Genomic DNA, 15585 nt, shown 5'->3' on the forward strand with positions numbered 1-15585 from the left:
CTGACTGAGGGTGGGAGGACATTAGGGCTAGACACAGAGCCTGGAGGGCCAGGAGGGAGGTGGCAGTTGGAAGGGGAACAGCAAGCTGGGGGTGAGGTGGGTGGTATGTCGGTGCTAGCAGGCTCAGGGTCTGCATCCCCTGCTCCCTTATCTACTTCCTGCTCCCGTGGGCCCCGTCCCCATCCCACCCCACTCGTTCTGTTTCACAGCCCCCAAAACTCTCTCTGGCCCTCCCCATCTCCCTTCTGGAGTCTGGACAAGTGGGGTTTGGAACACTTCGCTGGATGCATTTGCATCTCATTTACACCCCATCTGACCACCCAGGGGTAGTGGCAAGGGAGGAGGAGCCGCCTCCTCTCAGTCTCCACAGCCCCCTCTGAACCCTGACTCCTCACCTGGCTGGGGTGGGGATGGGAAGAGGAGGAGGGGGCTGCTGACCTGGGCAGACAGGAAGGGAAACGTCACTGCCCTGACCTTCCCCAGGGCTCCTGGGCAGCCCATCTCTAAGGCAGCTCCCGTCCTCCCAATCAGAATCCTGGCGGGGTCTGGGACACCCCAGCAGGCTGCCCTTGCCTGCCTCCAGCCCTCACCCTGGGAGTAAATTATGGGGGCCGCTTCATCAGCGAAGATCCTGGGTGTGGAGACTTGGAGCCAGCCGAGGAGAGTGGGGTTTGGGACCGAAGGGTCAAAAGCAGGGATACAGGGAGCAGAGTGGCTGAGATGAGCTGGTGAGCGCCAGGCAGAGCCGCCCAAGAAGTGGAGCCTGAGGAGGAGGAGCAGAAGTTGGGGCAGGGAGCTGGGTCCCTGACCTCAACCAAGCCTGCAGAGAGCCAGGCCCTGGCCATCCCAGGGGATGGCCCTTCAGGGGCTGCCCGGGCCAGGATGAGCTGGGTGACCTTGGCGAGGTCGTTTTTCTCCTTGAGAGCCACAGTGGCCTCATCCGTCCAGTGGGGATGAATGGACCTGCTGAGACTGCCTTGCAGAGCAGCGTGTGGATGTGAACATCTTTGAAAGGTTGAAAGACGCCATTCATATTCATTTTTGCGGTACCTTCCGCAGCCCCGAGGTTCGCAATGCCCTGTGCGCTGCCTGGCTTCAGTTAGCTTACTGCAGCCAGACGCCAAGCCTCTCCGCCAGAGCCGCGCGGATTCCGGCGCCCCTGCCCCTCCTACCCATCGCTCCCACCCATCGCTCAGCGCTCAGGGTCAGCAGCCGAGGGTCTTGTGGGGGAGGGGAGACGCCGGCTCACCGCGCCTGGAGCGGGGGCCCTGGTCTGACCCGCGGGCGCCCGTTTCTGCTTCACCCCCGCCCCACCCCCAGCGCCCCGGGATGCCGTCTGGAGCCCGGATGCCCCACCAGGGGGCGCCCATGGGCCCCCCGGGCTCCCCGTACATGGGCAGCCCCGCCGTGCGACCCGGCCTGGCCCCCGCGGGCATGGAGCCCGCCCGCAAGCGAGCAGCGCCCCCGCCCGGGCAGAGCCAGGCACAGAGCCAGGGCCAGCCAGTGCCCACCGCCCCCGCGCGGAGCCGCAGGTGAGTGGGGGGCCCGGCGCGGAGGGGGCGTGCAGAGGCGGGCCCTGGGGACCCGCAGGGACCAGGTGGGCGAGTAGCGGGGATTGGAAGGGGCGAGGAAGAATGATTAGCAGTGAGCGAGGCTTCCCGGGTGGGATGCCCTCTGGGGAGGCGGACTTAGGGGGCACCGGCCTGATTCTTTTGTGTGCCTACAGTAGAGAGAGGCTGCGACCCTCGGCAGCTGGTACCGCTTCCCTGCACGTTCCCCTCACCCTTCTCCTTGTCACCTGCTCAGTCTCTCTCTCCACCCATCAGGTTCTCGGTGATGCTTCAGTCTTTGGGGTGGGGGCGGGGCTTCCAGTGGGACTGAGGGCAGAGCTGTAAGACTGCGTTGCCCGAAGTGTGGTTCTCCGCTGAGCCTTCCTGCCAGCCCCTCTCGGGCTGTTTCCAAGCCACTCCAGATTTTCTCAATGGGACTCTCTGGCCATGGGGGTGGAGCTTGGGGATTTGCCCGGTGGGTAGATGGTCTATGCCCTGTCCCGTTCTTAATTCTTAGGCACTCTGGACCAGGTCTACTCCCAAGTCACCAGGGCCAGCCCATTTCCTTGCTTTCCTCCAGCACCTGGTGACACCCTCAAAGCCCCTGCTGGCTCCTGGCAACAGCAGTGCTCCTCTGGGCCTCAGTATTTAGCCAAATACACATGCTTTTTTTTTTTTTTTTTTTTTTTTTGCACAACAGATGGATTTCCGTAAAAGGTGTAATATCAATTTTATCTCATTATTAAGTATTTTTTACACATCAGGGAAAATTCACAGTTATAGGAATCCCACGATGAATTATTTTGCAAAGCGCATCGTCATCTGTACAGCAAATGGTAATTCCCTGATTTATCTTGTATAAGTGGAGAGTTACACATAGATAATCTGTTTAAAACAAATCAGACCTTTAATGAAATCTGCTTGTTAGCCTTCGATTTCTGCATAGGGAGGGGGCAGTGGTTGAAAACACCACACGGGGGCAGTATGGAGCTATTCGCTAGGCTGCGTTTTCATCTCTTGACCCGCCGAGGTTTTTTGGGCGAGTCAGAAGCAACAGTGGGTCAGAAAGAGCCCACATCCAGCTGCTACTACCACATTTGGCCCCAGCCTGAAGTCATACCCACACAGGAGAGCATCCATGCACTTCTGGGCCCCTGTGGCTGCAGTGTGTCCCTCACCCTGTTGGCAGGTAGGCCCCAGACGAGCACCCCCTGCACATCATCGTTCTCTCTTCCAAGTTCAGGGTGGCTGGCCGGGAGGCAAGTCCCACCAGCTTCACACCATCACCTCCTGCTCCATGGATAGGAAGGAGGTCATCTGTCTCCCCTTTGAGCTTAGACCCCTTTGGACAGGGCACCCCCTGCTTTGCAGAAAAGGTCCTGAGAACCTGGCTTCCCTCTCCTTTGTCCTCCCTGATCCCCACCTTTCCTCCAACACTTCTGCAGCTCCCATCTTTGGAAGCACCGCCCCTACCCGCCAGTCCCTCCCAAGTCTAATTTCTCTGTCCCTAAGGATGTGGCAGGGTGGAAGGGGCCCCGAGGCCAGAGAATATCGGATGGGACACCCCTATGTCCTGAGAGAGGACAGAGCACCAGTTCCACACACAACCACCATAGCCCTTGGGCGGGCCGACAAGCGGGCTGTGGGAACCCCAGCCAGGCAGGCAGAGATGTCGGGATAATTTAGCAGGTGGCCTCGTTACTCCCAGATCTGTCGCCATGGTAACCTGGGTTTTTCTTTAAAAAATGTACAGTGCCAAGAGGAGGAAGATGGCTGACAAAATCCTCCCTCAAAGGGTGAGTGCCTTTCACGGCGGCCCCCGGCCCACCCCCCACCCTTTGCTGCTCCGCCCTCCTCTCCCCCAACCCAAGCTGCCTCCCCTCCCCCCTCAGAAGCAGAGCTTCAGCGGTACACTCACTTTCACTTTTTGCTTTAAAAAGCTCATTAATAAGTGAGGCTCCCCAGGCCAGAGGGAGGGAGTCCGGTGCAGGGAAGCAGAGCCACTGGGGCCAGAACACGGGGCTGAGGGTCAGGGGGATTGTACCCAAGTGGTACTAAGACCTAAAGGTGTAGGCCCAGGAGGGGACAAGGGCTAGGGGATCAGAGGCTGCCAGGCAGAATGAAGGTGATAGAAGGTGGCCAGAGATCCTGGGCATCCTAAAGGGACCCAGGTCCAGCTGGGTATGAGGACAGCACAGTTGGGACAGGTGCAGGGACTGAACGAGATGCCAGCAGAGACGCAAACACCACTGTCCAACTGTCTCTGGGACCGAGCCCTTACTAGGCACTTTGCGGGGCCCAGGGGAAGCCCAGCAGGTGTATGACGTGGAAAATGACAAGATGAAGAGACTGAAGGCTAGTGCTTGCTGGGCTCCACAGTTACTATCTCCTTTCCTGATGATGAAATGCATGACTCTTCCTAAAGGGAGAAGCAATTGTTTTCCCTACACAGCGAGGGCCCTACTGCTAGATAATGGCATTCTGAGGAGAGAGGTCCCGTTCCCACTATGAAAGCTCCATGCCCAGAAGTAGGATGGCTCCCCTCCACATCTTTTGTACCCTAGGATCACACAACATGCATACATTCCATGGTACAACCCTGGACTTAAGCCTCTGACTCCTGCCCTGTTCTTCCTTCTCCAGATTCGGGAGCTGGTCCCTGAGTCCCAGGCTTACATGGACCTCTTAGCGTTTGAGAGGAAACTGGATCAAACCATCATGAGGAAGCGGGTGGACATCCAGGAGGCTCTGAAGAGGCCCATGAAGGTGCTTTAGTTTGGGGGTAGGAAGGGGACTCTGAGTCACATGCCCAGGATGGGGAAGCAAGGTGGTCGGGGTGGGAGCACACAGCATTCACTTGGTTCTACACTCTTATTTCTACAGCAAAAGCGGAAGCTGCGTCTTTATATCTCCAACACTTTTAACCCTGCGAAGCCTGATGCTGAGGATTCTGACGGCAGCATTGCCTCCTGGGAGCTGCGGGTAGAAGGGAAGCTCCTGGATGATGTACGTCCCAGCGCAGGTCTCTCCAGGTGTCCTAGGGTGGGCATGGGCTGCACCGAGAACAGAACTAGGTGTCTGCACTAAGGCCTAGAGAGTCAGCCCGGGCCAGGTCAGGGCAGGCCTAGAGACATTCCAGGTGCAGAGGATTTCATCTAAGCCCACTGCCCTGTTTGCTGCCAACTTGGCCTTCTTCTGTCCCCCAGTCCCTATTCTGCACCCATGGTCCCTATGTCTCTCCCACAGCCCAGCAAACAGAAGCGGAAGTTCTCTTCTTTCTTCAAGAGTTTGGTTATCGAGCTGGACAAAGATCTTTATGGCCCTGACAACCATCTCGTTGAGGTAAGACCAAGATCCCCTCTGGTCTTGAACTGCCACCCTCCCACAGGCCAGAATCCCTGAAGAACCAGCCCAGATTCGGGTCAGGGGCCACCCTAGAGTCCTGGGCCCCAACCCTCCAGACGGGCCTTTGGGTGACCTAGCTCTTCTTTCCTGGACAGTGGCATCGGACACCCACGACCCAGGAGACAGACGGCTTCCAGGTGAAACGGCCCGGGGACCTGAGTGTGCGCTGCACGCTGCTCCTCATGCTGGACTACCAGGTCTGCACCTGCCATGCTGCCGGGCACATGTCACATGAGGCCCTCAGGGCAGGCCTAGGTCCCAAAGTGGTCCATCTTGAGAGACCTCCTTCCCCTCCCAACCCTGTCTTTCCCTCAGTCAACACATCCCCCTAGTCCTGAATGGCCTGGCCCTGGGCTCCTTCCATTCTCTCCCTTTGATCTAACTTTCACAGTCCCCTTTTCCCAGCCTCCCCAGTTCAAACTGGATCCCCGCCTAGCACGGCTGCTGGGGTTGCACACACAGAGCCGCTCAGCCATCGTCCAGGCCCTGTGGCAGTATGTGAAGACCAACAGGCTGCAGGACTCCCATGATAAGGAATACATCAATGGGGACAAGTATTTCCAGCAGGTAACCTCTCTCCTGAACCCCGGGATCTGGGGAGCAGGCAGAGTTCTCCAGCAGGGGAAGTACCTCTACCAAGGTAACTACCACCCTCCCTTCGAGATTCCTGAGTAGCAGAAGCAGTACAGAGTTATGGTCTTGGAGCCAAGAGACCGACCAGGATTCTAGTTCAGGCCCTACTGTGGATTAGCTCTGTGCTGCAGCCAATCCATTTTAGCGCCCCCCCCCCCCCACCAAGTTAGGAAGACCTGGAACCCTACAAAGCCAACTGCTTTCTGGAATGTCATATTCTTGGCACTTGGAGTTAGGATCCCCAAGTTCTAGTGCTGAGTCTGGACTCTGGGTAAAGTGACTCAGCAATTCTGAACCTTGTTTCCTTATCTTTGAAGTGGAGTGACAATACCTGCCCCGTCTACTCTCCTGGGCAGTTAGGGAAGATCAAATTGCTGCAAAAGTGACTTGGCGAAATTCCACCAAAACAGAGAGTATTCTTATTAATGCGTTTTAAAATAAATACGGCAGATAAACCTGAGGAGTAAAAATAGCAGTTCATATTTATTGGGCACTTACCATGTGCCAGGCACTGTTGCAAGCACTTTATGTGTATGAGTTCACTGACTTCTCACGACAGCCCTGAGATAGGTGTTGTTTTCATCCCCACTCTAGCGATGAAGACACTGAGGCCCGAGGTGTCCGCTTGCTCACAGTCGCATTGTGATGGAAGAGGCAGGGCCGATACAGAGACTGACCCAGGGCCTGCACTCTCAACCTGCCCCATACTGACCCACCCCAGGCCTTGTCAGCCATGCCGATGGCTCCACCACCAGACCGGCCCACCCCAATCCCATCCCCATGTGCACTGAGGAATCAGACTCACTCTCAGCTTCTTGAGGCCCTTCTACAATGAAAGGATGTACAACTGTGTGATGATCTCTTCAAGAGAAGAGTGATCTCTCTCTCCCCAACTGTCTTGCTAGATTTTTGATTGTCCCCGGCTGAAGTTTTCTGAGATTCCCCAGCGCCTCACAGCCCTGCTACTGCCCCCGGACCCAATTGTCATCAACCATGTCATCAGGTGAGGTGGCCCCAGCTTGCTTCTCAGACCAGGGAATGATCTCATTCCTGCCTTCCCTGCCCCTCCCTCTCCTCCCACTCCCATATTTTCTCCCTCCCTGTTGGAGCTGCCCCCACCCCGGGGCCCTGAGGCCTCTATGGAGGCATCATGAACACCGAGGGCTGCACTTCCCTGGCAGCGTGGACCCTTCAGACCAGAAGAAGACAGCATGCTATGACATTGACGTGGAGGTGGAGGAGCCATTAAAGGGGCAGATGAGCAGCTTCCTCCTGTCCACAGCCAACCAGCAGGAGATCAGTGCTCTGGACAGTAAGGTGGGGCCCAAGCCCAGAGCCGGAGTGGGACATTAACCCAGAGATGATAAAGCAGACTTTTCTGAGACCAGGGTGTGGTTGCAGATGAGCAGTCTGGGTTAAATAAAAAAAAAGGAAAAGAAAAAGAAGCGACCAGAGTGTGGGCCAGTGGGGCACACAGGCTCTTCCATGCTACTTGGAGTTGAACCTTATTTCAAATTTAGTTCTGCCCATCCCCTCCTCCCCTGGGACTTCAAAGGAATCAGGGGCTCCGAGGGGTTGTCTTTCACCGAAGAAAACCCCTCCCTCCCCTTCCCACCCGCCTCCTTTTCCCCTCCTCTCCCACATCACCACAGCCAGGTGGAAAGCGTCTATCTTTCTACCTGCAGATCCATGAGACGATTGAGTCCATAAATCAGCTCAAGATCCAGAGGGACTTCATGCTAAGCTTCTCCAGAGACCCCAAAGGCTATGTCCAAGACCTGCTCCGCTCCCAGAGCCGGGACCTCAAGGTGAGAGGGAGACTCAGGGAGTACTGGAGTAGAAGACAAGCACATCAGGAGAGAGAGTAAATGTACTCCAGGGCAGGTGAGGGGATTCGGGGCTCAGGGCTGACCCCATGCTCCCTCCCAGGTGATGACAGATATAGCTGGCAACCCCGAAGAGGAGCGCCGGGCTGAGTTCTACCATCAGCCCTGGTCACAGGAGGCTGTCAGTCGCTACTTCTACTGCAAGGTATGGAGGGTCCCTTGCCCTGAGGCTTTCCCCTCAACTCCAAGAGAAACCTCCCTGTTCAGCTTGTGGGCAGCCCTCGCAGCTCCCCACAGTAAAGCCTCACCACAACGCCTGACCATGCAGCAGCCCCCCTACTCCCAGAGGCTCTTCCAGGGTGGGCAGTATCAGGAGGTGGGCTGGTCCTGATCACTCACCAGGAACACTGACACCTGCTCCTGCTCTCACTTCCTCTAAAGATCCAGCAGCGCAGGCAGGAGCTGGAGCAGTCGCTGGTTGTGCGCAACACCTAGGAGCCCAGGAATAAGCAGCACGACGGACCTTCTGGCCGCGCCCAGAACTCCAGCGCTCCGCCCCAGGCTCTGGCATCACTCCTCTGCCGCTTTGGGGTGCGGGGCTGGATTAAAAGTTATTCATCTGACAGCAGCCATGTGGTCATTGGAAACTGGGGAGGGAAGGGGGAGGGAAGGTGGGTGGGGAGGCAGTGGGTCCCTCTGGACAAACTCCCCACACCCTTCCCTTGGATTCTTCTCTTTACTCAGTTTTCCCTAGATCTAAAAACAGTTTAGTAGAAGACACGTTTAATAACATTTTCATACTTTAAAAATACAGCAACAAGCTCTCTATCTGTGGACCACCTTGCCTTGCCCTTCCTGGGACTGGGGCAAAGCAAAGCTGAGGAGGTTAGGGCCCTGAGAAGGACTAAGTGCTATTGGCCTGCTCCTGCTCAAAGAGAGCCATGGCCAGCTGGGCACGGCCCCCCAGCCCCTCCAGGTTGCTGAGGCGGCAGCGGTGGTAGAGTTCCTCGCTGAGCCGTGGGCTGCAGTCCCGCAGGGAGAACTTCTGCACCAGCCCTGGCTCTACGGCTCGAAAGAGGTGGAGCCCTGAGAACCGGAGGAAAACATCCATCACCTCCAGCCCCTCCAGGGCTTCCTCCTCTTCCTGGCCTGCCAGTTCACCTGCCAGCCTGGCTCGGGCCGCCAGGTAGTCAGCGTTGTAGAAGCAGCCCTCCGCAGAAGCCTGCCGGTCAAATCTGCCCCCTGTAGGAGCCCCCCGGGAGGGGTCAGCGCCAGGAGGGGAGGGGGGGTCAGGGCCAGCCCCCAGGGGCCCTGGGGGTGATCTCTGTGGCGACAGGGCAGGATTGAACTCCTGGAAATGGACTGGGAAGAAGGCCTGCCAGCCAGAGATGGCATTCATGCGACAGCGGTTGAGTACTTCGGGCCCAGGCCTGGTCCACACAGTGGTGAGGAAGAAGAGAGTGTCCACGGGGTGCTTCTTCGAGACTACGTCCATGAGTCGCACCTGGGAAGGGGCCTCTGCTCGCACAGCGAGCCAGGCCAGCCTTGTCCCAGGGTACCGTCGCTCTAACTCAGCTGCTGCAGCCTTCACACCAAGAAATGGGTCTGGAGCTCCACGGCCACCTTCTCGTGGCCCGTAGACCAGCAACAGGGTGAGCAGTGCATGTTCCCGTGGCTCCAGGACATTGGCTGCAAAGGCCTCAAGGAAAGCCGGGGCTGCAGCAGCTTCAGCCACCAGGAGTGGTAGTACCAGCTGCACTCGGGTGGCCTCAGTGACATAGGGCATGGGGAGGATTTCCACCCGGCTCAGTGGCCGCAGCAGGCTGACCCTGCGGGCCAGGGCCCGCCGGTGCCCACGCTGAGTCACACATTCCAACAGTAGGTCCAGGGTATACTCCATGCCCCGTGCCGGGTCGAAGCGCCGGTAGCCGTTGAGCAGCCGCTGCTTTTGGAAGCGCAGACGGGGCTGATAGCGCCGATTGAGCTGCTCCAGGGCAGTCTCCAACGCATCACCTACGTCTGCCCTGCTGGCCCCCTGTAGTGGGCACTTCGGAGCCCCATCTGCACAGGAGAAGGTGTGCTGCTCTGTGAAGTAGTCCCAGCCCAGCACCTCAAAGCGAGAGTGTGGTGTGAAAGGAGCAGGGAGCCCAATGGGCCAGCTCAGCCCTGCCTCCCCTTCGGGGGTCAGCACCGTCAGGTTCCGGATCTGAGCCTGGGTTGGAGGGAATGTGCCTCACGTTAGTGCCAGCCCCAGGACCCTACCCAGCTCCAACTGCCTGGGCTCTGAGATTCAAACAGCTGAGCTCTGTCCTAACTCCATCAACAGTGAGGGGTTCCTTGCTAATCACTGAATCCCCTGTATGTTACTCTTCACCTCTAAAATGTAGATGGAATAGGAATCACACCCGCCTTACACAAATGCCATGAGAAAGAAGTGGAAAGTGTGCTTTTGTGCAGGTAAAAGTATCTTTAAATAGAAGCTCAACAGCCTTTCTCTTCCATACCCAAAGGACCCGCGTCCTCTTCATAATCAACCCTTGTTTCTATCTACACTCCACCTCTGCAAACCCCGACATTCAACTTAAGAATTCTTCTACCTTCTACCCTTGGGCTTTCTTGGGACACTCACAGAAGTTCAGAAACCAGACTTTTTGCCTCCTCAGTGGACAGGCACTACAGAGGAGGAGCTAAAACTATTCGGTCTGAACACTGTGCGGAGTTTCTTGATCCTGAGTTTACTTACAAACTCCTTTAGCTGCATTCGAGTGGTCCTAGGAGCTTACCTTATGATTGCTTTGGACCCCCAAGGACCTTCATCCCTCTAGTTGTTTTACATTTCAGGATGGTCAGCCTTTTCCTGCCCTGCCATTATACAGAGCCTAGCCCAGCCCCACTGCCAGCTGCTCACTCATTGTACACCTGGACATCTCAGGCTCTCTCTGACCCTCTGACCGTGGTCCTCTGCCCACCTGCTCCTCTTCAGCTCACCTGCAGTTGTTCTATTTCACTGTAAGCCCGCTCCAACTCCAGAGCGCTGAAGCGTTTGTGGAGTCGGTACATGAGGGTACCTTCGGAGACAGGGTGCACGGCGAAGGCACTCAGGAAGGCCGAGCTCCCTTCCTTCTCAGGGTCCCTATTTTTGGCCAGTTCAAATGAGCGATACTGCTGCCCCTAGAGGGACCAATCAGACCAATCAATTCCACACACAAGAGCTGCCAGTCCCAAACCACCCTTAACCACACTCAGCGTTCACATTCTGTTAGCACTGCTGCGTTAGAACAGAGGACAGAGGAGGCACTCTTTCCACCACCTCCCTTAACCCCGGTTCTTTCACTGCCCGCACTTTGGAAAGTAGAAAGCAAGCAGGCAACTAAGGACACTCTCGGCGACTCTCAGCGCACTCCTTATGGGCCAGCCCTACTCTGCAAGGAGCAGTCACAGAAATAAAGTACTAAAAAGAATAACAAGGATACTCTCCTCCCCCAAAGAATCCCATTGTTCCTCAAGGGAATGAAAGCCACAAGCTAGAAAATCTTCCCTGTAATTTGGTTTGAGAGGATGTGCCACCTCTGGGCTCTTCCACTCTTCTCCAGAACAACAAACAGGGAAGCCCTCTGGGCTGGAAAAGTGATCACCTCACTTCTCTGAGGAGTGGTCATCTCTAAGACACGCCCACATTGCCATGTCAGGGGAGGTATGGAGGGCAAGGGACGGTAAGAGCACACTTTGGTCTTGCTTAGGAGTCCCTCACAAGATACCACTTTTGATAGCCCTAGGTTCTCAGATTGCCAAAAGTGAGCAACCGAGGGTCCACAGGGTGGCCAGTGGCTAGGAAGGGTGAATAATGGCCTCCAAGGTGCTGCTGGAAGGAAGGCCAATCACTCATCCCCCACTAGCTTATCAGGGACTGGGACTGACTTGAAAGAGCTGTCACCTGGTGCTGTGAGACACAGCCGACGCCCAGAGAGTCAATGAGGCAGCGTCCAAGCCACTCATCAGGACGGGCACTGAGAATGTCTCCTCGGCAGCCATCCAGATGTGGCCGCAGACGAAGCAGGAGACTCCGTGACAACAGGTAGCCAAAGCCCCCATGACAGTATCGGGCCTGCTCGCCTGCACCAATGAACTCCTCCGCCCGGCCCAAGTACAGGTCTTGGTTGATGCTGAGGTGGCCAGCAAGGGCTGCCAGGCGGGGGGCCTGCACATATGTGTCATCTTGCATGATGAAGAACCAGTCGTAGTCAGCCCCAAAGTGTGTGTGAAGGTGACGCAGGGTCTCTGACATGAGCCAGGCTGGCCGCTCATCCCCATGAGACACCACGTGCATCCCTGCCGGAGCCCGGGCTCCCCGCTGCCCAGTGAAGTAGAGTAATCGAGGGAAGTGATGGGCCACTGTACGGTTCACAGCGACAGCCAAAGTGGACAGTGTGGCTCGAGAGGTCAGGACAGCCACCAGCAACCGCTCACGGGAGCCCAGCTCTGTCTGGATGTACCGAGTCCTGTGGAGAGACCAGTGTGCCAGGGGTCAACTCCCTCATCTTCAGGAACCTAGCTTATTCAGTATATACATCCCCCTCTAGGGAGTGAGTGAGTTGGGGCTGAGAAGGGAGAAACTTCCTTCCTTGTCAATATTAATTAGGTTCTGAACTGCATATCACTAAGTAGCTGACACTGGAATTGATTTGGGAGGAAAGGGAGTCTACTAAAAATAGATTAGATGGGTTAGATGCAATTTAAACTCTGTTCAAGAACATCTAACCCTAATTTAACACCAAAGGGTGAGACTTTCTAAGATCTGAGAAGGAGAGAAAAAAACAAAAACCATAACGGGAAATAAGACAGAATAGCTCCGAGTCACCTGACACCAATTGCCAATAGAAAGGCAGAGGCAAGAATTTACACCAGCCCAAAACAGGGCCAGTGTCTGGGGACTATGCACACACATAGTTCTCACCTGAGCACCTTCTTGTAGGGCTTGTTGGGGTCCCTATAGTAGGGGACAATCCGGGGTTTGAAGTCTTCATCAGTTTGGTCTAGCCGAGCTCTTGAATCTGGATTCTGTGGCCCTCCCCGCTCCCCTACAGCCTCCACACAGGGATCTTCTCCCTCCCCTTGGATCCAGGAAACCCGCAGGAGACTCAAGCTGCACCCCAGAGACAGCCCTAGGATGAGGGGAAGCGCTGGCCGCAGCAGGGCCAACAGGGAGCTCAGTCGCATGGTGGTAGACCCTGCCATGTGGGTGCCCCACGGGGCACAACCTCAAGGATCAATGGATTGATGGGCACCAGGCCAGCGGTAGGCCTGAAGCTTTAACCAGGGAACCTGGGGTCAATGAGGCCAACAACAGAGCAAGGCACACTGGCTTCCAGGCCCAGCATCCCCAAGAAGATTGACTGTCCTGTCTTCACAACTCCCTCTGCCTGGTCTTCAACTGTGAAGGTGCGGATCTAACCCCCAGCCCACGCGGCAATACATGTAACAATCAATTTCACTCACACTGGGACTACGGTCTGTCTTCCAGTAGAAAGAGGAGGAAGTAAAACTACATACCGCCAAAGCTAACCCAAAAAGGAGCACTATACACATCTGCAGACTGGGCCTAAGTCAACAGATGACAGCAAGCAATTAGAGGTTGGGGAAAGCACACGATCCATCAAAAACAACAGCCCCCAACCAGAGGAGCCGGCGCCGGCCTCAGTGGGCCTTTCCTGAAGAATGCCTGGCTCTGGCACGGGTCCTCAGGCAGGCTACTGACGGGGCTGCTGAGCCACCGCGGCAGGCTCGGCGGGCACAAGGGAAGGGGCCAGAGCCTCCTTCTACTCTGCTCCTCGTGTGAGGAGACGCAATGGCTACAGGAACCCGCCTCCCACTCAGGAGCGGCCAGGAGCCACTCGCATGGCACACACAAGTTCTGCCCACCCGAATGAGCTAGACGGATCGATGACTCAGCACTGACAGCCTCTCAGGAGCGCCATGGCCGATGCAGCCATCTTGCAGAGCATTCTCCTGGGAACCCCAGCTGCTGAGAGGAGACAGCGGGCAGGGACGGGAACTCTTGCTGTGTGCAAGCAATTCGGTGCCTGGTTTTACCAGGGCCCCAGAGGCCAAACGAAACAACCCAAAAGCAAACAGAGAGGCCTCTGAGAGCACAAACAGAAGCGCAGCCGGCTTCCGGCAGGGATCCTGCCGGGGGCCGGCGCCCCGGCTCTACCTCCCGGCGATCAGAGACCAAGCCTAGCCCTAGAACGAAGGCCCGACGCGAGTCCTCGCCGTTCGTTTCAAAACAGAAATAAACTGGCCACGTCACCCGGCTGCTGAGAAGGGGGCTCGGGAGTCCAGCTCGGATCGTTCTGCGAGCCGGGGTCGGAGGTCGCCGCTGGGAGACTGAGGCACAGACCTCGTTCTCAGGCCCGTCGGCGGGAGCAGAGGCCGCGCCAGAGATGGCACCGAGGCCGCGAGTGCAGGACCAAGAGGGACGCCCAAGCCCCACGGGGAGGAGGCCCGGGTTTCAGGGCCCAGGACCAGCGGACGCCAGATAAAGGGCGGCCGGGGGCTCTCGACGTCCCGGGACGGGGCGGGGCGGGGCGGGGGCGTGGGGACCAAGAGCGGCGTCCCGCACGCGCCTGGCAGGAAGCAGGGACGGGGAAGGGGGAACAGACCCCAGTGCCCGCCGAGGCGCCGGCTCCGCCGCTGCAGCCGCTGCCACCTCACAGCCCCGGCCCGCAGCTTCCTCTTCCGTTGCCTGTCAGTCACCTGTCTCTATGGTGACCGCATCCGGCCGCTCGCTCTGCCCCCGTGCGCGCTCTCTATGGTCGCTCCCGTGGCTTCTCCGCACCGCGCTCAGTCTCCGCTGGGATCCCAACGGCTGGTCCCCAACTGGCAACTGGCCGCCCACCGAAAAGACGCGTGCGCCCGCACAGACGCGAATCCAGACAAATCCCGACTGGACCAAAGGTGCCCCGTAGCTTCGGCTGAACCGCATGTGCCCCGGAAAAAAACATGCCCCCACCCTCGGGAGTGTGCTTCTCCCAATTAGCTGGGGAATCCCATCAGCCTTTCAGTTACCTAAGAAGTATTTGTTGTTTCCCAGGCGCGTACGTCCATCTAAGGAAGCTAAGATCCGGGCATCTTCGTGAGTGCTGGGGAAATAAGCGGTGGACGAGATGGGCATGGTCCCTGCCCTCAGGAAACTGTGAGTTGAGGGAGACAGGCAATAAACACACTGACATAACAAGAATAAAACGGGTAGAAATCCCAATCCATTGCAGAAAAGCACAGAGGCCTGTGGAAAAACTAAACAGTATTAAATTAGATTAGGAACTTGGCAATACTGAGATCCAAAGGTTCAGGAAGAGTCATCCAGACATGAAGTGGACAGTTGTCCATGCAAAGAACACTAGAATGTCCTAAGAGAGGAAACATTGGCTTAGAGAAGAACTGGGAAGGCCCAGGGCATCTTAGAGCCTGGTGCGGGGAGAACAGCCCAAGGTACTTCTGGGGACAGGGAACAGGAAGGGCCTTCGGACCACCACAGTGGTTCCCCAACCAGAATGGCACCCTCCCTAAGGAGCAATTTGCAAATGTACGGGGCAATTTTGTTATCAAATGATTGGGAGAGAGGGGCCAAGGAGGCTCCATGTCTTGCACATTGCAAGATGGTATCACACAAGAAAACTGTCCTAGGCTGGCGCAGTGGCTCACACCTGTAATCCCAGCACTTTGGGAGGCTGAGGCGGGTGGATCACCTGAGGTCAGGGGTTCAAGCCCAGCCTGGTCAACATGGTGAAACCCTGTCTTTACTAAAAGAAAAGAAAACTGTGCTGATCCCACACAGCTTTCTCATGTCCTACTGAACATTTATATAGATTCAAAACAAAACAAAACAAAACAAAACTGGTTATAATCATCTGACGTGCCTGTGTCTTTTTTTTTTTTTTTTTAGATGGAGTATCGCTCTGTCGTCCAGGCTAGAGTGCAATCTCGGCTCACTGCAACCTCCTCCTCCCAGGTTCAAGCAATTCTCCACCTCAGTGTCCCTAGTAGCTGGGATTACAGGCACCTGCCACCACGCCCGCCTATTTTTTGTATTTTTAGCAGAAATGGTGTTTTGCCATGTTGGCCAGGCTGGTCTTGAACTCTTGACCTTGTGCTCCACCCCACCTCGGCCTCCC

At 56.6% G+C, this 15585-nt stretch overlaps 2 protein-coding genes across 4 annotated transcripts in view; one reads left to right on the forward strand and one right to left on the reverse strand.

Annotated features, from left to right (window-relative positions):
• SMARCD3 (SWI/SNF related BAF chromatin remodeling complex subunit D3) overlaps nucleotides 1-8037 on the forward strand; it is a 39444-nt gene extending 31407 nt beyond the window's left edge. For 2 of the 3 annotated variants that reach the window (XM_039472545.2, XM_003929882.4), the window contains 12 exons: nucleotides 1321-1532; nucleotides 3304-3346; nucleotides 4194-4316; nucleotides 4434-4556; nucleotides 4797-4892; nucleotides 5051-5152; nucleotides 5361-5522; nucleotides 6494-6591; nucleotides 6770-6905; nucleotides 7274-7396; nucleotides 7518-7619; nucleotides 7856-8037. In XM_039472545.2, the coding sequence (XP_039328479.1) occupies nucleotides 1321-1532; nucleotides 3304-3346; nucleotides 4194-4316; nucleotides 4434-4556; nucleotides 4797-4892; nucleotides 5051-5152; nucleotides 5361-5522; nucleotides 6494-6591; nucleotides 6770-6905; nucleotides 7274-7396; nucleotides 7518-7619; nucleotides 7856-7909 (1374 nt within the window). In that variant the 3' untranslated portion in view covers nucleotides 7910-8037. The remainder of the gene's footprint in view (nucleotides 1-1320; nucleotides 1533-3303; nucleotides 3347-4193; nucleotides 4317-4433; nucleotides 4557-4796; nucleotides 4893-5050; nucleotides 5153-5360; nucleotides 5523-6493; nucleotides 6592-6769; nucleotides 6906-7273; nucleotides 7397-7517; nucleotides 7620-7855) is intronic. The other variant, XM_074378908.1, reaches the window with a different exon arrangement.
• Nucleotides 6053-14149, reverse strand: CHPF2 (chondroitin polymerizing factor 2). Its single transcript, XM_003929884.4, has 6 exons — nucleotides 12369-14149; nucleotides 11349-11913; nucleotides 10403-10585; nucleotides 7814-9626; nucleotides 7268-7419; nucleotides 6053-6998 (listed from the first exon to the last, which is right to left on the reverse strand). The coding sequence occupies exons 1-4, from the start codon at nucleotides 12647-12649 to the stop codon at nucleotides 8319-8321; spliced, it is 2337 nt and encodes a 778-aa protein (XP_003929933.1). The 5' UTR covers nucleotides 12650-14149; the 3' UTR covers nucleotides 6053-6998; nucleotides 7268-7419; nucleotides 7814-8318.
• Between the last annotated feature and the right edge of the window lie 1436 nt (nucleotides 14150-15585).

The sequence above is a fragment of the Saimiri boliviensis genome, chromosome 10 (genome assembly GCF_048565385.1).
Source record: "Saimiri boliviensis isolate mSaiBol1 chromosome 10, mSaiBol1.pri, whole genome shotgun sequence".
In the NCBI taxonomy this organism is placed as follows: domain Eukaryota; kingdom Metazoa; phylum Chordata; class Mammalia; order Primates; family Cebidae; genus Saimiri; species Saimiri boliviensis.

Excerpts from the sequence above, each read along its gene's own strand:
- CHPF2 (XM_003929884.4), bottom strand. The coding sequence starts at position 12,649 with ATGGCAGGGTCTACCACCATGCGACTGAGCTCCCTGTTGGCCCTGCTG. Across the intron at positions 10,586-11,348 it reads GCTGTGTCTCACAGCACCAG|GGGCAGCAGTATCGCTCATT; the intron begins GTGACAGCTCTT and ends TGGTCCCTCTAG. Across the intron at positions 9,627-10,402 it reads GTGAAATAGAACAACTGCAG|GCTCAGATCCGGAACCTGAC; the intron begins GTGAGCTGAAGA and ends CCTCCAACCCAG.